At 28.8% G+C, this 22,261-nt stretch overlaps 3 protein-coding genes across 3 annotated transcripts in view; all 3 read left to right on the forward strand.

The window, feature by feature from the left end:
* Positions 1–7,927: 7,927 nt before the first annotated feature.
* On the forward strand, positions 7,928–12,731 carry LOC135954782 (uncharacterized). The gene is made up of 5 exons (XM_065505014.1): positions 7,928–8,291; positions 8,358–8,637; positions 8,734–8,880; positions 9,898–10,047; positions 12,147–12,731. Exons 1-5 carry the CDS (start codon positions 7,928–7,930, stop codon positions 12,331–12,333), a joined length of 1,128 nt encoding a protein of 375 aa, XP_065361086.1. The 3' UTR covers positions 12,334–12,731.
* Positions 12,732–14,087: 1,356 nt separating this feature from the next.
* Positions 14,088–22,261, forward strand: part of cert (ceramide transfer protein) — a 34,314-nt gene continuing 26,140 nt past the window's right edge. The window contains exons 1-2 of the mRNA XM_065503901.1: positions 14,088–14,848; positions 21,884–22,191. Of these exons, the coding sequence (XP_065359973.1) occupies positions 14,522–14,848; positions 21,884–22,191 (635 nt within the window). The 5' untranslated portion in view covers positions 14,088–14,521. The remainder of the gene's footprint in view (positions 14,849–21,883; positions 22,192–22,261) is intronic.
* On the forward strand, positions 15,462–17,706 carry LOC135953880 (tigger transposable element-derived protein 1-like). The gene has a single exon (XM_065503902.1). The coding sequence runs from the start codon at positions 15,794–15,796 to the stop codon at positions 17,546–17,548; it is 1,755 nt and encodes a 584-aa protein (XP_065359974.1). The 5' UTR covers positions 15,462–15,793; the 3' UTR covers positions 17,549–17,706.

A 22,261-nucleotide genomic window follows, 5' to 3' on the forward strand; every position in this document is an offset into this window, starting at 1 on the left:
TGCAGTTTAAGTATTTGTAGTGAAGATGAAATTGAAAACAAAATTCTTGTGTAAATTATACGGCACTCCATGATTCATACAACTAGCTACACACAATTAACAGCAATAAAAAATATGCAAAAAAGAAAAAAAATAAATAAAATTTCATACAATTTGTAAGTGTCTAAAAATTATTAAGTAATTAATTTTAAATAATAAATAAAAAAGGAAATTCTAATGCATCGTTTTAGCAACTACTAAATGAAAAGAAAAATATTGGGTCAGTGGATTGAAAGTACAATTTATTTTGGAATCTGACCTACATTTAAAAATAGTTACACTATCATGGTTTTGCATTGTTTTAAATTTTACGTGATAAAATTTCCAAACTTTGTTTTATCACTCTTGCTATTTTATCAAGCATTGCAATTTGGAAATAGTTTACATTTAACTAATAAAAACATATTAATAACGACGCAAATCAAATCAATGATTGATTTTATTTGTGTATCAAACGTTTCAATTCAATTAGAATGTATTTTGTGTAATTTGCTCCACATGCATATATTTATGGTTTATAAAGCAAAAATGTTGCACGTTCATGTTGAAATTCCTTATCTGTCAGTTGTAATCCAAACTTAATCACACACTAAAACGCTCATCGCCAACTAAACAGTATTAAGTGGAAATGCCTTTCAAAACAGAAATCTATACGCATTTTAATAATACACTTGACAGACAAACAATCAAGTATTGAGTTTGATTTTTTTTTAAATATGTATTATAGATGATGAAGAAGTATTAAAATTGAACTTTGAGGAAATCAACAAATTAGATATTTTCTCTTTTAAATATGTATGAAAAGCAAGAAACATTTTATTTACATAGAAGTATTCACTTTAGAAAATCTTTTAATTCACTATGCAAAATCAAATTTATTCGATCAATTTAAACCAGCTATCGCTTATACTCGTATCTATCAATATTGAAAGATCTTTGACATACGAAGCGAAATTTCGAAATCTCAAAAATACGAATTGGGAAAATAGGATCTTAATATTTGGCAAGACGGAAATCGATTTTTAGGCAAATGAATTAAGTTCGAACATTCGTATTGTCATTGAATCTAATTCTCATTTAAAGTCAAGGAAGCCTAACAGCGATGTACCCTGGTTGCACAATGATCTTGATAAACTAAGGGCAGAGGCAAGAAGAGCCAAATATACAGGTGACTGGATCACCTACAAAATGTCTTTCACTGAATACAATAGGGAAATCAGGAGATCAAAAAGATCAATGTGACGTAGCTACTGAGAGAAAATTTATAATCTCCCGGAAGCTATTCGGCTACAGAAGAATATATATATGTATATTGAAACGTCCAGATGTAACATATACTGAATCACCGGATGATACGTGTAAACTTCTTCTGGATACTCACTTTCTCGACAATGGCCTTGCAGTGCAATTGCGACTTACACATGAGCTCCCTCAATATCCAATAGTAATCACCGGTTGGCAGGCAGGATCTTTATTATAGAGCGGGTAAAGTGGGATATCTAAATTTAGCCCATATAAATCCCCAGGAACAGATGGAATTTGTTCATGCTTTCTACAAGAGAATCTTCGAGAATCTTCAAATCAAGTTTAATGACTTGTTATGTGCCAACGACTTGGCGTGAGGTTAAAGTGGTATTTATACCTAAGGCAAATCTGGACAACTCCCGAAGTCGTACAGACCAATTAGTCTCAGTTCGTTTTTCATGAAAGCGATTACTTACTGGATTATTCACAAGACACTGTGGCTTTATTTATCACCAATTTATTTTAGGTAATGTTGCGAATGAACAGTGTAGGTTTTGTGAACTTCAAGCTGAAACCTCTGAACATACACAGAACAAAATGGCTCGGAAGGGCCTTTATGACCCCAGGGGATGTAATTGATCACTCATCATATGAAATAATTGGCTTCATACGCAGCCTAAATCTGCTTTGATGAAACTTTAAGGCTGCACAAAAGATCCAATGGGTCGTAATAATAATTATTTATAAAAAATTTTGGTGATTATTTTAACACACACAATTCTAAAATTCAGATTTGAGTATTTTTAGTACTTTGGAAAAGCCTTTGATATATGTACCATTCATTTGATATACAATACATATATGTACAATGTATATATATAGATCCTAAAGTAGACCAGAAGTAGACCATTTCTCAACATTTTTTTCCTGACGTCAGTATTAGGTGAACTGGATTAAAGGTTAAAAGGCCTCTTTTTAAAGTTTGGGTGATTTATTTCATATTTTTCGAAAATGAAGTATTTGAAATATTGGTATCATGGTAAAGGTCTTTAAAAGGCTGTGTGTAATTTCAAAATTATCCAAAATTATCATAAAAACCTTAAAAATTTCTTTTTATCCTTTAAACCACTCAATTTTTTTTTTATATAAAATTGTTGTGTTTTGCAAATCTTTGACAAATTAAATATTTTTTACCCTATGTCTATACCTGATAAATTTTTGACATGCTAAACGTCAAAATGGTTGTCAAGATAAAAAATTATCAAGTTACTCCCTGTCTATACTTGACATTTGTTGTCAATACAAAGTTGTCTAATCAAAAGAACTAACAATTTTGTCATAACGGAGCAATAATACTAATAAATGGGGACTATACCTGATAATTTGTTATCTTGACAACCATTTTGACGTTTATCATGATACAAATTTATCTGGTATAGACAGGGGGTTTGTTATGACAAAATTATTAGTGCTTTTGCTCAGAAAACTTTGTCTTGGCATCAAACGTCATTAATTGTTATGATAAATAATTGTCAAGTATGGAGTATTTTATGAAAATAAAATTGTAATTTATGATGAATGTAAAATTCAAAATTTTTCTCTAATTCCTCAAATATTTGTAGTAAAACAATACAAGACCTAAATTTTGAATCAAAATTATTTATTCGTACAAACAAATTAAAATTGCTTACAAAAGTTATTTATAATATGTATAACAAGTTTTGTTTTATAAATTAAGCTTAACAGTAGTTAAAAATTAAAAGGTTTTTTTTGGATTAAAATTTTGTTAAATCAAAAACCTGAGCTGTATTTTAATAACAAGCAAAACAATAATGATAATGCAGGAAATACAAAAAAAGGTAAAAAGGGAAACAGAGTTTAAAAAAAAATTCCAACAAGTATTTCGTATAAACTTTGTTTATTAAAAAAAAAAATGAAAGTGAATATCGAGTAGTTAATTTAGTGTTTTTATTGAAATTATATAAAAACGCGTGACAGAATTTAATAAAATTAATAACAACATATAACAATAGACACTATTTGATATTAAGAGGTTCACTAAAGGTTCAAATAACACACCCACTTAAAACAGCAATAAGTGGCAAAATAATTAAAGAATCTGCTATTAAATAATAAGCTTAATTGATATTTAATATCAAATCAAAACAAAAGTATTTATTTTTTATATGTAATAATGTCATGTTGTCACACCGAGTGTGAGTGTGTCACAATAGAAAGTTTTGTAATGCATTCGTCGTGTTGTACCGAATTTGAATAACAATTAAGTAATGGTTTCGATTATTGGTATCATTCCATTAAATTACCAGACATACAAATATTTTGATTAAATTTGTGATTGTGTCACACACATACACAATGGCAGCCACCTGATTAGGTTATCGCATCGAAAATTATAAGGAAGTGTGCTAAATTCACAAAACAATAAATACAATTATACTGAAAAACATACTTACTAGAGTATCCAAAACAGAAACCAAAACCGGTTAATCGGTTTTTTCTTCATTGTAAACTCGACGGGTTTCGGTTTTCAAAAAAAAAAAAACGGTTGGACAACATTTTTTTATGACGGTTAACCGGTTTTAAGGAAATATTTTTCTGAAGTTGTTTTTTTTGGACATATTTTTGAAAAACGTTGATATTATTCTCAAAAATATTGATTTTTTTTATAGAATATTGTAGCATTTTAAATAGTTTTATATAGTTAAAAAAAATTCGACTTTTCGACTTTTTTTCAATTTTTAAAAAGTCAACTTTTTTCAATTTTCGAATATTCAACTTATGGCAATTTATGAAAAGTCTGATTTTTCGAATATTCGATTTTTGGTAATTTATGAAAAGTCGACTTTTTTTATTTAATCGACTTTTTTATTTAACGAAAGTCGAATAATCGACTTTTTCCACTTTTGGTAATTTTAAATCGTCTTTTTTCCATTTTAGTTTAAACAAGGAAGAGAAAAAAAATTTTAATTTTTAGGAACCAAATTTAAAAAAAAAAGTAAGAGAGCTATATTCAGCTGTCCCGAATCTTATATACCCTTCACCAAATTATACTTTAAAATAAATTTTAAAAACTAAATTTAATTTTTTTCAAAATTGTTTTTTAATTTTTTTTAAAAAAAGTTTTTTTCAAATTTTTTTAAAAAAATTTTTTGTTTTTAGTTTTTAAATTTTTTTTTTTTAAAAAAATGTATGACAAAAAAAATTTTTTGATGAAAAAAAATTCGGGTTAAAAAATATTTTTCCCGATTTTGACCCATTGTAGGTCCAACTTAGTATAGCCTTATATACATCGTTGCAATGGACTTTGAAATATCTATCATTAGATATCCATATTTTCTATATTAATGACTTAGTAATCCAGATATAGATCAAAAAGAGGTCAAAAATCGAGGTTGTCCCGGTTTTTTGCTCATATCTCCGTTATTTATGGACCGATTTTGCTGATTTTAAATAGCAAACTTCTCGAAAGCATGTCTGACAGAATTATTGAAGATTTAGATCCCGAAGATATCTGGGGTCTTCAGAAAATTGATTTCAACAGACAGACGGACGGACATGGCTTAATCGACTCCGCTATCAGAATATATATACTTTATAGGGTCGGAAATGAAAAATGTAGAAATTACAAACGGAATGACAAACTTATATATACCCATCTCACGAAGGTGATGGGTATAAAAATTGGACCAAATTACAAACGGAATGACAAACTTATATGTATGTATATGGGGAAGGGTATAAAAATACATAGTTTATTGATGCGCATTTTTCAATGTTTAGCAAATGTAGAAACTATGTATTTTTTACACTAAGTTATGGTAAAAAGATGAAAAAGTCGAAAAGCCAACTTTTCATAGATTACAAAAAGTCGAATACACCACTAACTTTAAAAAGTATAAAAGCTCGACTTTTTGTTTCACCTATAGAACACTAATGTAATTCGTTTTTTAACAAAAATTTCTATAAAAACATACCTTTTCTATATTGGATAACAATTTAATATAAAACCGTTTAAACCGAAAACCGTTTTTTCTGAAATTGGCGTTTTTTTTTTGTTGGACACTCTAATACTTACTTAAGTATGTATGTCTTGCAACCATATTAATGGATTGTGACGTCAATTACGTTTAAAACCGTTGTTGAATTTGGAAATTCTTGCAAAGCACGTTTTCCGCCATAAAACTTAATATTATGCAATAAATCATTGAATTCAGTTATTTTTGGTTGATTCACTTTCATTACCAACAAACGCCATTATGAGGCGTGAGAATTATAAGGAATTATCTGTGTTATTTTCTTGCACAAACATTAAGAGAATTATCAAAACAAAAGAGTTAAACAACAAACAATATTTCCTGTCATTCTAAATGAAAAAAAAAACAAAAGCAACAACAACAAAAAGTTGTTATCAAAACAAAACAGTTAAACAGCAAATATAATTTTCTTTCATTCTAAATAAAAAACAACAACAACAAAACTAATAATTGGCTTCTGTTAAAAACTTGTTTTTGATTTTTTTTGCACAACTGTTGATTAAATTAACATATGTATTTGACATATATGCTTTTGAAAATCATTTAAAAGTTTTTAACTGACCTACATACATCCTTACTAATACCCTACACAATCATACATACACATTTTAAATGATGTTTGTAACTTCGAATGATAACCCAGCAGTTAAGCAATTATTCAATGTATCCCTTATAGACCGTAATTGCCACTAATGTCTGACCTCTTGGCTGAATCCAATTGATATATTATGGGCCATTTGACACGTTCTTTGTAGTGCAGATAGAAGTCCATTGCTTACTTTATACATCCCATGTAATCTAGCGTGAAGACAATTGTCACTTAAGTGTCTCTTAGTAATCAAGAGTGTATTGACTACACTCTTGATTACTAAGAGACACTTAATGTTAGTTGAATTTTTTTATGAGTAGTTCGTTCAAACTATTTTTTTATAAATTGTGTTGATATAATTCTCAAACTGTTTACATTAAACTGTTGTCACATTAGTGTCTCTAAGTAAACTAGAGAGTAGCCACTTTAAACGTTTATTTTGTACTGCACTTTAGGAAGTAACTATTTTTTATTTGTTTACAAGCAATCGGTTATTGGACTGTCTATGAGACCCGACCAGAACACCCATTCTGATAAAACAATTTTATCATTTGCAGGTGTTCAACGCTATATTCGTCCATGGTGATTCGTCAAAAAAAAAACTAATTAAATATAGCCAATTCGACAGATCTGAACTCCATACTATAAGACCATTTATTTCTAACCTAAACGCCCCTGAAAAGGCAAATTAATTCTCTTTTTCTGGAACTGGGAAAATTATTTAAAAACCGCATAAAACGAGACCTGAGTGTATACAAACCTGTCACCATTTGACATTTGTATCAGAATGGCTTCAATTCGCAAAAAATAAATATTTTTTAATTTAGAATTGGGAATGCTTTGCTTATTAAATCAAAAATTAAGTAAAGATGTTAATTAAAACTTGAAGAAACCCCAATGTGAAAAAGCAAAATACTAAAATAATTCCACTTTCGATCGGACAAGAATTCTGTGACATTCACGAGTTTTTGAAATAATTTGAATAATGAACTTGTTATTTGTCTATTTGGGTTAAATCTGGTTTGTTGTATGAAACATCTTCTTTTGGAGCTTTAAGCATCTATTAGGAAAATAATTCCCGGGAAATTGTGCGAGAATTTCGGCATTGAAAATTTTTCGTGAAAAACTCTATTTATTATGATCTTTATAATATTTGTTTAAATAATGAAGGTTATAGCGGTTATTATAGAACAGTTTGAAAAGAGAAGGAATCAAATAAATGTACTTTATATTAACTGTATTTTAGATCGTTGAATACTTTGGTTTATTTGTTAGTAACAGCAGACAATATTAGCAGGTTAATTTTCGTATTCACAGGTGATGGAAAACATTGTGTGTGGAAACATTAAAAAATGGATAAATCCAGTGCTGATGAAGTTATTATTTGAGTAAATTTTTTATTTTAATTTAAGTTTTTGGAATTTTTCCAATTAATTTTCTTAACACTCACACATGTAACAATAGTTTTCTTTTTTTCTTCATAAATTACTCACTGTTTTGAAAATAAAATGTGACATTTTCTGACATTGTGTTAACGTTAGATTAGATTTATTTTTAGATTAACTAATCTGATTAATTGGCAATTGATCTTCAAATTAAAAACCAGCTCTAATAATAAAATATATTTAATCCCAATTTGTTAGTCAACATATTTCCATGTTTTATTTTCTTTCTCTTATGTATTTAGTGCTGTTTATTTGATCTTTGATTTACTAATAGAAGAAATATTCTTATAAAATTATTCCAATGCATTCTAAAATATTTGCCAACAGTATTAAAGCAAACCAACTAGTTTAGCAATAACCAGGATTTTTGTAAACACAGCAAAAAAAAAAAACTTGAAATTAGATGAAATAAAATTACTTAAATAGAATTTTTAGAACAATTAAACTTCAGTTTGGTTAAAAAAAATCATAATATGTAACAAGTTTCTAGTTTAAATAATTCATGTGATTCATCTCCTCTTATTTTCTATTTCCAGAAACAAATAATATAAAACATGACTTTAACGTGGCTGTGCTTAGAAAACACCTCAAAAATAGTTTTATTTTTAATAGCATTTACGGTGTTGTTAGCACACACAACATGTACCACAAATACAGCTGCCACAGATGCTGCCACAAATTCGGAAACAACACATGTCAACTCACTGGCAGATGAAATAGAACATGAAGAATTCATTGATACAGATTCGCAGCAGCCACATTCACGCAGAAAACGTTTGGTATGGATAACAGACGATGGACGTTTGGCTTTGCCGCCAGGCACCACATTAACATTTACCCCCACCATAGCTTTACCCCTGGTCAGACATCCCCCGGAGGGTTTCTTCTCAAACATGTCCATCAGTTTTCCCGTAACAAGTGAGTGGTAGTAATGTAATTAAAGTTAGTAAAAGTGATAGCTAATTGTATTTAATGCTATTTCAGTTGATTTCGATAAACTGGGTTTGACCGACAATCAAAATCCTTTGGGTGATTTGCCTCCCATCTTTTCACGTTCATTTGGCCATTCGGCTGGTGAAATGTTGGGCAACTACATGACCAAATATTTGCACTTTAAAAGAAAACGTGATCTAAGCGAACAACAAAAGTTGTACAGACAACCCAGAAATTCTAATTTCAATATCAAGGAACATGTGCATGAGGATCAACCGGTATTGCCTCTATTGCCAGAACGTTTTAAGCACATTTTCCATGGCGGTGAAAGGTATGTAACGTTTGGCTTTAAATCATGATGTAAAAAAACTGTAATCGATTATATTGCTACAATTCTTTTTTATTTTATTTTTTTGTTATTTTCTAGAGTAATTTTATATGGTGTTGTTGAAGATTTCCTCTCTACGTTCGGCATGAATGGCAAGGCCTGTCTGTTGCGCACCATTTGTGAGGTGCATTCGAGAAAAATAGATCACTATGGTGTGTTTGGTGAAATGGCTAAATTGTTTTTGACGTAAGTTTGAAATGTGGAAAGTCAAATAGATTAAATCAGGTGTGTGATGATTGATCAATTTAAATGTGATGAATTTCAATCGATTTTAAGAACTAATTTTAAACCAAATCTTTCCTAGCAAAAGAAAGCTTAGCTGACATTTAAAAGAATTTAGGCAAGAAATTGTCTTCAAATTAATTAAAAACAAGTAAGAGGGCTATATTAGGCTGTGCCGAATCTTATATACCCTTCACCAAATTATACTTTAAAAATTTTGTTTTTTTTTTTATTTGTTGGCGAAAAACATTTTATTTAAAAAAATTTGATAACAAAAAAATTTTTTTGTGAAAAAAAAATTCGGTGTAAAAAATATTTTTACCAATTTTGTTCCGAATTACTTTGGCCTTATATAAGCCGTTGAAAGGGTCTTAGAAATATTTATGATTGGATATCCATACTGTCTATATTAATGGCTTAGTAATCCAGATACATATACAGTGAGCCTCAAAAGTGAGTAAACAGCAGCGAATTTTTTGATTTTTTAAGATCATGAAAATCATTATAGTCCGACTTAAATCTATATTTTTCACAACCAAAGATATTATTCAAGCCAATCTCTATCAAACCGAAACTTTAAAATTTTAATCATGGATAAATTTTAGAATTTTCATTATCTTAAAAAATATCCAATAATTTTTGGTGTATACTCACTTTTGCGGCTCACTGTATATAAAAACTAGGTCAAAAATCGAGGTTCTCCTGGTTTTTTCCTTATATCTCAGCCATTTCGATTTTAAATAGCAACCGAGTCAGGAGTATTGCCGATATATTGACGTATGAATCATGTATGTAACGATCCAGAATATATATACTATGTCGGGGTCGCAAATGAAAAATGTAGAAATTACAAACGGAATGACATGTTGAAAACATTTGTCAAAGTCAAATTATGTTTGATTTCTTAACCATTTCACACCTTACTATTTTAATTCTTTCAAGCGTATTGAATTAATTCTTTAACAAATTAATTACTTGCAGTGTAACAAGATCACCATTTTCGGATCTGATACCAGAATATGTGACGGCTCAAGAAATTGGAGAAGGTCGTACGGCACCAGGTGAATGTTTTCCATACCACAAAGAATGTCCCCGAAGTGTATTTAAGGTCTTACAGAATCATAAATACAGGTAATGTAAAACAAAGATTCGAAAGAATTAATTCTCAATTAAATTTTTAAAATCAAATTAAGGAGTGAGATCGAAAAATTCTTAACACACGTTTTTCATTACATTTTTTAACCCAAGTATTATTTGAATTTTTTTTTGATCAAGTTACCTTTGAAAAACATGTCAGTTATTATGTGTAATGTCAATTATATTAATTTTTTTGTTAATCTGATTAAAATGAGTGACCAGAAAAAAGTGCGTACTGAAATTATTAAATATTTTCAACAAAACCCAACTTGGTCTTACAAAAAGTTGGCCAAGCATACAAAGGTCTGCCGTCAAACTGTTTCCAATGTTATTAAACAGTACCGGGAGAACTTGTCAGTTGATAGAAAACCTGGTTCAGGTAGAAGGAATGGTCCACATGATGTTTCTAAAGCCAAAAAAATAGAACGCATTTTCAAAAGAGCTCCCAACACATCCGGTAGGAAAGCAGCCCGGTTAGCTCAGTGCTCGGACTATTTGGTACGAAAAGTTAAAGCTAATGCAGGTTTAAAAACATACAAGGCTCAAAAAGTTCCTGACAGGAACGCTACTAAAAATTTAGAGGCCAAAAACAGAGCACGGAAATTGAAGTCAAGTTTTATAAAAAAATATTCTTGCTGCATAATGGATGACGAAACGTATGTTCTGGCAGATTTTTCGCAACTTCCAGGTCAAAAATTTTATGTTGCTGATGCTCGAGGGAATGTTGAAGAAAAGTTTAGGACCCAAAAGCAGACAAAATTTCCCAGAAAGTTCTTGGTATGGCAAGCAATATGCAGTTGCGGCAAAAGAAGCCACTCATTTGTTACAACGGGCTCTATAAATACCGAAATTTACATCAAGGAATGTTTACAAAAAAGGCTGCTTCCATTCATAAGACTTCATAATGTGTCCACTTATTTTTGGCCTGACTTGGCATCCTGTCACTATGGCAAACAAGCCCTTGAGTGGTACAAGAACAATAATGTGGTATTTGTACCAAGAGAGGCAAATCCTCCAAACTGCCCGGAGCTAAGGCCAGTGGAGAGATATTGGGCTCTTGTTAAAAGAGAATTGAAGAGTACAAAAAAGGTGTCCAAAAGTGTGGTAGATTTTAAACGGAGATGGACTACATGTTCGAGCAAAGTGACAGAAAGCACTATAAAAACGTTAATGGAAGGGTTTCCGAAAAAGGTTCAAAATTTCATCACTAGTGATTAAAACTATAAAAATAATTTTTTTTGTAAATTGTAATAATAATTTCAATCAAATAAAAAAAAAATTAAAGCTGTAAGTTTAGTGGTTTCTTTTTTATAAACATATATGTATGTTAAGAATTTTTCGATCTCACTCCTTAAATATTAAGTGTGTTCGCGTACCTTCCAGTAAAAATTATCCAGTAACTTTAATTTAGAGCGTAAAAATACATTTACTCTCAATCTGAAAAAATATCCAAAAAAAAGTACGCGAACAACAATTTGTAAAAATTATAAATCAATTTAAAACGTTTGTTTTATGTTATTTTACTTCTTTATTTACAAGACTTGTAAATTGTGTTAATTTTCAACTTTTTTTGTTTTGTTTACATTTGCAACAATATGTTTTAAACATATTTATTATGTTGATATTTTTTACTGGACAAAAAATGTCCAGTAAAAAATATCATGTTCCCTATCTACGAACTATCACTTTTAACACTCTCTTGCTCTCTCGTTACAAGTTTTTAAAAGTAAACGAACGGAATCCAGTAACGTCCAGTGATAATTTGTACAAATTATTACAAATTATCAAATACGCGAACACAACTATTATCTATTATCCATTCCATTATAAAAATTAATAATGAATTAGTTCATGGGCTTAACTCCTTCGTACTTCAAACATATTTAATTAATTTTTTTGAGAATTTATTCTTTATAGAATTAATTCGTAATTTAATCATTCTAGTTTTCTTTAATTTAAATCCATTATAAAATAGCTTAACAGAATGTATTGTATTATTAAATATTACTTTAATTAAAATCTATTACAAATATGTTTAAAATTTCTTTTAAATTATTTCAAATTATTTAATAAATCCTTATATTTATTTACAGAGAAACACCTAAAGGCGAATATCACGAACAGGAGGTGGAAGAAATTACCAAACCTACACTACCCGAAAAATTATCAGCTGCTGAAATATTGGATCAACAAATAACCGAAACGGAAAATTCTCTAGATAATGAAGTAGATGGAACACAATTCCAAAATGCCAAAGGAAATAATCTATATTCCATGTAAAATTTTGTAAAATAATGCTTGATATTTTAAAAGATAATACTCGAAGAATGATATTGAAAAAAAAGAATTTATTTTGTTATATTTATGAAAAAACCGTATATGTTTTAGTTAATTAATTATTTATTTAATATATTAAATTATTTATTTTTGTTGTAAATGTTGTAGATTTTATGTAAATGCAATGAGTGTTCTATGAAAGTCATATTTTAGTTCAATAAGACAATAAAAAAATTTGTAATTATGTAATTTTTGGTTAATTTATTTATTTTAATATTTATTTATTGCTATTTATTTTTTTATTGTAAATAATAATATTAAACGAAGAACTTTTTATTTGTTTATTTATTGTATTGTAGTGATTAATAAAATTAAAAACTATTAGTGAATCTAATGAGAAATGTATTTTTTTTAAACTAAAGTTAACGGAAATTATTGTTTAAATATTTAAACCTAATAATGAAATATTTTTAAACGAATTTCAGAATTAAATGATTTAAAATTCATTATGGAATATCTTAGTTTTTTATAATAAATCAACTGAGCTTTCACAAAAATCGAGTTCTAGAAAAATGTAATCAAATTAAGTCGATAACACAAATCTGAGCTTCGAATTAATTAATTCAATTTGAGATAAATTCTCTAAAATCTTAATTAAGATTTAAAAAATATCAGTAATTCATTCCCTAAATTTATTCACAAGACTTATTCTCCACCTTCATTAATAGACGTTTATTTCAGTAGAATTCATTCATTGGTGAATAAATTCATAATTGAATTAATTTATAACAGAATTCATTCAACCTTTAAATGATTAAATTTTTGTGAATACAAGCCTCATCCAAATAGAATTAAAATATTTTCTATTAATTCTATTAAGAAAGAATTAAGACAACGAATTAATTCAAGCTGAATGCTTCAATGGCATTGTCATGAAAATATGTACAATATTTAATTTTGAAAATTGAATTAGTAATTAATTATTTATAACCTTTGGGAAAAACAATTTTTTAACAATTTGATGAATTTTTTTTTTGCAAAATCAAGTAAAAGATGACATGATAATATCTCGTAAACTATTTGTTTAAATTATAAATATGTACAAACATTTGAAAACCCATTCAAATCAACCTAATATTACTGAATTAAATATTCAGTCAATAACTTATTAATTCAAATAAAACGAAAATTTCCCTTTCTTCAGCAAATGCAACTCTGTCCATGTAATTCACCACAAAACGGTACTTTTTTCTTTATTTACACCACAGCAGACGACAGTCAGCTGATTACAGTGTCATGTTAGAATATTTTTTTTCTTCTTTCTTCTATTCGATGTCATTTTGCAGAAGTGGACAAGAAGAAAAAATAACAAAAACAAAAATTATTGCCATAAATAAAGTTGTTGGGAAAATAGTGACAACATTGCGAGACGAAAGAAGTGAAAGAAACAAATAAAATAATAAAAATTAATTATTAAAAATTGTTTTTAATTAAAATAAATTTGCATAATACAATTTAAAAGTGTTTCAAGTGAAGTAGAATAAATAAGAAATCAAAAATAAATACAAGGCCGTCCAACAACTTGAAAATACAGAAAAAAATAAAGAAATTTTTATTTCTTTGTGATTGTGTTTTTTAATTTTCAATTTAATACAATTCTGTCTGTTTTAATCATAAAATTCAGAATGTGTGTATGATTAAGAAAGTGGTCCCAAGTAAACCACCGGTGGATGGATAAGCAGCAAATATCAGAAATATAAATTAAAGATTAGGTTTTTTGTTTTATTTTTGTATTTGTTTTAATTTATATTTAAAACGTTAACAACAACAACAAACAATACACAACAAGTTAAGATAACAAATTTGTAATAATATTTATTATTAATTGTACTATATGGTGGAGTATAATAACTAAAGATACGAAAAAAGCCAGCAAATTACGTGGCCGTGAATGTGTTCTAGCTTGTTTTTTTTTGTTGGTATAAACTTCAGTTTTCCAACTTCTGTGCCAGAGTCATAAAAAGAAGTAGACCATTGCTCAGTCCGTTGTCCGTCATTTATATATTACAATACGCTTATGTGTTAGAGTAGTGTGTATGTGTCTGAGCAAAGAAAACTTAAGTTGTGAAAATTTTTATGGTGTGTTTGCTAAATTCATAAACAAACAAATAAACAATCACAACAAATAATAATGGAATACATTAAACAATTAAATGGTGGCGAAATAGCCCCACCCCAAGTGGCGCCCACAGCAACACCTCAAGTTACCATTGCTGAATCGAACAATACCGTTGTGGTCAATGATTCCGCCTCGCAAAGCGAAGAGTCCGATTTGGAGTTCATTGATAATAGCACCGTGGAGTTACGTGGTTATCTAAGCAAATGGACTAATTATATTTATGGCTGGCAACCGCGCTATATTGTTCTTAAAGATGGCACATTATCCTATTACAAATCGGAATCGGAATCAGACTTTGGTTGTCGCGGTGCTATAAGTCTAAGTAAAGCCACAATTAAGGTAAGTGGAATTGAAGCAGACGAGGTCACATTGTAAAATCAAATTGTATTAAATAACATCCAATAGTGGCTATTATGTAGAACATGAAAACACGCTTCGTTCTATTTTTAAAATTCAATTAAGAGATCCAATCATGTATTGTGACTTTTGACCACAAAAGTTTCATTGATACAATTAGATATTAGTTGTTTTTTTTATTTTATTCTGTGTTTAAATATACGGGTATTCTATCATACATTAGGTAGGTACTTGTTTGTGAAAATAAAATGTTATTTTATACCTTTTAGGGCATTAATTAAATGTAATGAGAAACATTTAAAAAAATGTTATGGATTTAGAATTTCAAAAAATTTACCAGTATTTTTCAATTAAGAAATTACCCTTTTAAAAAAATTAAAACCTTTTTTGCAAACTTATTCTGTTGTTTATATATTTTGAGATTTAAATATTGACGTTTTGAACATACATAGATAAATATACAAAGATCGGAAACTCCCCACTCAAAGACCTGATCAAAGACGGACTTGTTAAAAACCTAAGTGGTGATAATTTAATAGTTGTTTGAGTACACTCAAACCTCGTTTTATGCGATTTTTTTTTATGCGAATTTGAATTTATGCGGTTTTTAAATTCACAATTATTTTTTTTTTATTTTAGTCATTACAATTTCTATGTGAAATGGCAACACTGAAAAAATTACGCGCCGGCGCTAGAAAAACTATTTTGAACTTAGAACTCTGTTTTTTATATATATTTGTGGGGAAATACCGTTTTTAATACGAAAAATATTATACATATATTTAAAGAAGTGATATTTTTATATAACTGAAAATTAATAAAACAAATTGGATTTTATTTATTATTTGAGCAATGTAAGTTTATAAAAAAAATACAAAGAGCGTTTTTATGGTAAAAATTGCAACCTTTTTTTAGATATTTATAGTTATGGAGAAAAATAAAAAGAGGCAAACGATCTCATTAGAGAAAAAAATCGAAATTTTGGATCGTTTATCAAAAGGAGCGAAATGCACTGCGCTGGGGAAGGAATACAAATTGGGGGAGTCAACAATAAGATCGATTAAAAAAAATGAAGAGAGCATCAGAAAGTCGGTCATTTGTGGAACAAAGTTATCATCCAAAAATACATTTTATTCCAGAGATACGACAATTGAAAAAATGGAATCTTGCATCGCCCTTTGGATTGATGATTTAACAAGGAAAAGAGTACCAATCAGTGGGTACATGATAAAAGAAAAGGCTTTAGTATTTTATGAAAAAATAAAACTGACAGAGGCTTCTACTTCCAAATTTGGTGCAAGCAATGGTTGGCTGACACTATTCTTAAAAAGAACAAATCTACACAATGTGCAGATTAGAGGTGAATCAGCATCAGCCGATGAGGAGGCCTGCGCAAATTATCCCGAGCAATTTAAAAACATTATTGAAAGTGGAGGGTACAGTCCAGAGCAAGTTTTCAATGCTGACGAGACAGGCCTTTTTTGGAAAAAAATGCCAAGTAGGACGTATATTGCAAAATTAGAAAAACAAGCAAGAGGTTTTAAAGCAAGTAAAGAAAGATTAACCCTTTTACTATGTAGCAACGCTTCGGGAGACAAAATGTTAAAACCGCTAGCTATAAATAAATTTTTAAAACCACGAGCTCTTATTGGCAAAGATTTAAAATGTTTGCCTGTTCACTGGATGGCAAACCATAAGGCTTGGGTAACATCCGCCATATTTTCTGAATGGTTCTACAAATGTTTTGTACCTGAAGTTGAATCTTATGCAAAAAAAAAGGACATTGAATTCAAAATTTTGCTTCTTGTAGACAACGCACCTGGACATCCTCATTTGGAACATCCGAACATTCGAATTGAATTTTTGCCCCCCAATACTACCAGCATTCTTCAGCCTCAGGACCAGGGAATTATCTCTACATTTAAAAAACATTACATTAAAAACACATACAAAGTCATTTTGAATAAAATTGAAAAGGAAGACTTAACTTTAAACGAAGCTTGGAAGAAATTTTCTATTTTTGATTGTATACTTCAGGTTGCTTCCGCCATATCAGAAATAAAGCCGAAAACACTTAATGCATGCTGGAAAGCAGTATGGCCAAATTGCGTTGGAAACGGTCATGAAAATGAAATATCTGCTTTAACAAATGAAATTTTAAGCCTAGCTCATCAAATTGGAGGTGAAGGATTTGATTCACTTAACAATCAGGACTTAGAAGAACTACTTGTAGAAGAACCATTGTCTGATGAAGACATTATTAATTTAACAACCAATATTGAAGAAAATCCGTGCGAAAATAATGTTGAGGAAACTGTAGAACCTCTTACTTCCCAAAAAATTTTTCAAATTCTTAACAAAGTGGCTATTCTAGAAAACGAAATTCTTAATATTGACCCCGATACGGAGAGAGCAATAAAGCTCCAACGCGGACTTGGCGATCTTTTTTCAGGATACCAAGAGTTGTATAAACAACTATTAAAAAAGAAATCACAAACATTAGTGACAAAATATTTCCAAATTAAAGAAAAAAATACAGCTCCTGAAAATTCTTCGCCTGAACATATTGAACATATTTCTATTGATGGAGATGATGATATTCCAGATGATAATAATATATCATTTACATCTAGTGATGCAAGCGTTTTAGAATTTTTTAGCAATTCTGATTCTGATTTATAAATCCTAGTTCAATTGCTTTGTAATATAATTTTTATTTTTTAGAAATGTATATATTTTAATCATTATTTGAAATTCGTGTTATTTATTCATTGTTTTCTTTCTTTTGCTTTATTTTTTTATTACTTTAGTGAATTAATAAAATTTTTGTTGATTTTTTATATGCGTTTTTGTATGAGTTTTATTTCTTTAATTTGGATTTATGCGATTTTTTTTAAATGAAAAACCAATTAGTGGTTTTTGTATGGAGCTAGTGTTTTTTTTTATGCGAATTTGAATTATGCGACTTTTTGCGAAACGAATTAATCGCATAAAATGAGGTTTGAGTGTAATTATTTTTCTAATTTCCGCTCTATTGAATATATGTATGTATATCTTGTAATATCTCACAAAATGTAACGTCAACTTTATAATTTTTCATATAATTTTCAAAACCTTTAAACTGCACTTTAACTCTCCCCCTAATATTTCTCTGTGCACTGAGTTTTTGCTGTGTTCTGTGGATATTTAATGGAATTGGAATTTTTGTTGTTGTTGTCTTTAATTGACACGACAACGATGACGTCTTCCCCACAAAGTATGCTCTAAATTGTCAAATGTATTTGTTACTTTAATGTTTTCCTTTTTGTTGTTGTTGCTGTTTGTTGCTCATTGTTTCTCATTAAGCACTTAATGGACAACTATGGAAAAAAGAAAACAGCTACAACCACCCAACACCATGGACACCACCCTGCACTTTTAAATGGACACACAGTGTACGTATTATGTATGAATGTGTTAACAAAAGAACAAACAAATACAAATTGGTGAAGAAAAACGTTTTTAAAATTGTATTCTAAAGTGAGCAACAATTTAATGGGAGGTAAACAACAAAATGTTGACTCATAAAATACGCGAATTGTAAGTTGAGGCGAAAATATACTCATACAAGGCTAAAAATTATATAAAAAAAACGAAAATTGGGCGATTTTTGGTGTGGGGTTTAATGGTATTTTGATTTTGTTTGTTTTAATTTAATAGTTTGATTTCCAAAACGGAATTCGATAGTAAATTTGGAAATTTCAAGGGCTATTTGTTATTTATTTTGTATTTCCTTTATACCTACACAGGGAACTTACTTTCTATTTAAACATACGGGTGACACAATAACAAAATATATTTTCTAGGGTGTTTTTTTGTTTTACTTTTTTTTTGAATTCAATGGAGTAGGGTTCGGAATAATGTCACACTTGGTATAAAAGTGAAATGCTGATGAAAATTTTAGCCATAATTAAAAATATTCATAATTTGCTAATATATCGCTCTGGTTCCTCTGAAGAGAGTCAACTCAAAATTTTTCAATTTTCACTTTTTGCAAGAAATCGACCCACTGTAAAAATCTTACATCATTTTCTCTAATCTTTTGCCTCTACTGAAATTTTTTAAATTTTGATTTGACTCTTCAAAGGAACCAGTGCGATATTTAGTTTTTAAATCTAGAACATTTCATCAATATTAAGCGTCAGCTAAATTCGCTGTATTTTTTCGAAAAATGACAACAATTTTTGCTATAATACATACATATGTATTACAGTATTCTAAATTGCTTTATTCAAATTTAGGTATTGACTAATCATCCTAAGTTGAAATTCCTTAATTTATACAATTTGGTTAACAATATTTTGTCAAATTTTAAATTGGAGTTTTGAAAATGTTTTTTAACCTTTTAAATTTCAATACAATTTGAGGATGATTTGAGGAAATAATGTCTAATAAATGATGTATTTTCATGTTTGATATAAAATGTTCTTTTCAAATCCTTAAAGCTATATATAAGTTTAAATGCATGCGAAAATATTTCATTTTTAATATTAACTATTATTCTCAAAGCTGAACACATCTTCCAACCAATTTTAATTTGTTATTAAACACTCGTGTTGCCCGGAAAAAAGGGTATCACACATTTTTTAAAATAATTTCTTTCAAAGCTTTTTCAAAGTTTAATAAGCACATAACAACGATTGAGAGGAAACCTCGAAAGGTCGAAACAAAATTCGATGAACTCAAAGACAAAGATGTTAAGAAGATTTTAAATAAGCAACCAAACATTTCTAAACACAAAGTGAGACTGCGTATAAAATGCCCTACAACTTTAATATGACTTCTTAAAGTTAATATTGGGATTATAATATCCAAAGCTTAACTCTTTGCGGTTTAGTTGTCACTTTTCTAACCACCTTTTCTAAAGTCTTTAGAACATTTTTTAGAGGTATCTATTGGCATTTTGCTAAACAATTACAAATCATTTACAGAATTATGAAGAGGAAACCGATCTGATGGTGCCCGGTGACATACTTTTGGCTCCTGTCTAAAATGATATAATCTAATTGGTGAATGTCTCTAATGGAAGAAAATAACTCTAGCAACATGTTGATAGGAAATAATTATTGTTTTATTAAAAATGTTGATTTATAATAATTTTATTGTCTGCTAACAAAATGTTACTAAAGGAATAAATAAAAAAATTTTAATGCATTCTTTAATAAGTTTGGAAAATATTAAACTCCTTTTAGGAAAATATTTCTAGCAACATGTTTCCAATAAACTAAACTTTATGTTTTTATTTATAACAACATTTAGAGGTACTTTGTTAGTATAAATTGTTGAAAAAATTGTTGCAACCCTAATACAACTCAAATGCTAACAACTCTGTACAAGCAATGTTCTAAATCTATGTTTTGTATTTTGACATTAGATGATTAGTTTCGTTAAAATATTGCAGATGTTGCTAATTCCTTTTTATGCTTTCGTTAAATTGAACCTTCAGTTCCTTTGAAACCATTTTTATCTTTGAATTTATACTTATCAGATTATTGTTAATAAAATACTTGAATTGAACGACACGGTGTTTCACTTGATCGGAAGTAATAATTGATTTTGGAGTCCAAGCTAATTCTATTGCTCAAAAGTTTGCTAACATAAATGAAAATGTATTCACATATTAGAAAGAAAATATCTAGCAACATGTTGCTAAGAAAAAATAATGTTTTTTATTTAAAGTGTTGATCTATAATAATAATATTTTATTAATATAGAAATTTTCAAAACAGATTTAAGAAAAATAAATATTTTAAGAAAATATTTCTAAAATTTATTAATTTTTTTTTTGTAGAAAAATAGTTCTGGCAACATGTTGTTAAGAATTATACCATCACATTGTTTTCAATAACAATATTTGTATGTACATATTTTATTTGGTTGTATAAATTTGGAAGAAAATACAAGGGCCAATGTGAATTTGTAGTGATTTACTAGTGTAAACCATGTCAATAGAAGATTACATATCTTCTATTGACATTTAACATTAGCTTGTCATTGGAAATACACCAGTACACTGTAGCACTACTGACTAGGAAGTTATTTTCTATATCTATCTATTGACTGCACAGCATAATGAAAAAAAAACTTTGAATAGTTAGTTGACGATGTCAAACGAAATACAATGACGCTGAAGTTGTCGACATTTTAACTGGTGCTATTGTCGATAGAGAAAGAGTGTTGACATAGAGATATTTGGTTCTAGGCTGACTACAGGGTATTTCCAGGAACTAAAACCAACTTAAGATATTGGGCAATATACATAAGCAGGGTAAAGGAGTGGCCAACCACAATTTAAAATAGGAACTTAAATCTGGTACTAGAATATAATAAAATATAAAAAGTGAAAGTTAGGACTATTAACCGAACACCTAATTCGCCTCCAAATAAATTACGAAATGTCAGTACAAAGTTTTCCATAAAATATTGCATTATTTATACACAATAAACAAAAAAGTACTCCAAACTTTTGTATATTTTCTATAAAGTATAATTAATTTTTTTTAATAATTCTCCTACTTTAAATGTTCAAATAAAATATATTACGAATTAGTAATCGAAGTTAAACATATTGATAACATTGAAAACACTTGTATAGATTATTTACATTATTAATCATTCTTGGCCCATTATGTTCATTGATTGGGATTTTCTTTTCTATCACAACCCATATACTTTATCAACAAAAAAGTATTTTAAATAAAAAAAAAAATACACACAAATGATTGGTAATGTAAATTACCCTAGAAAAATTAAATGATAAAACTCAGTCACATTGAATTTAATGGTTGCTACAAATGCAGTTTACGGGCATATGTACTTTTGGTTTGGAAAATTTAGATAATTATTATGAAATAACAAAAATAATAACAGTTTATTTTACTATTATAAAGAAGTTAAATTATAAAACCTTTTTAGTATTTTATAATTTTTGCAAATGCCTAAAAATATGCTTTACTTTTTGTTTTTTCATTAAAACAGCCTCATGAATCCGATGAACTGCGCTTTGATGTTGTGGTCAATAATTACAATAATTGGTGTTTACGAGCTGAAACACCCGAGGATCGTATGCACTGGGTGGAAGTATTACGTATGTACAAAGAGGACAGCACTAGTACGGATACAACATCATTGCGACGTCATGGTAGTACAATGTCATTGCAATCAAATACTGTCTCGGTGGCCAGTGGTAGCAGTTTGAAAAAAACCCAACGTAATCTCAAGGAGAAAGTTGGCGAAATTGAAACATTCAAGGATATTTTATTTGGACAAATAGAAACCTTGCAAAGGTAATTAAATATTGAAACATTGTCGTTGTTAATATTTAAATTATTACTGATGATTGTTGTGGACTGTGTT

This window comes from Calliphora vicina, chromosome 3 (genome assembly GCF_958450345.1).
Source record: "Calliphora vicina chromosome 3, idCalVici1.1, whole genome shotgun sequence".
NCBI lineage: Eukaryota > Metazoa > Arthropoda > Insecta > Diptera > Calliphoridae > Calliphora > Calliphora vicina.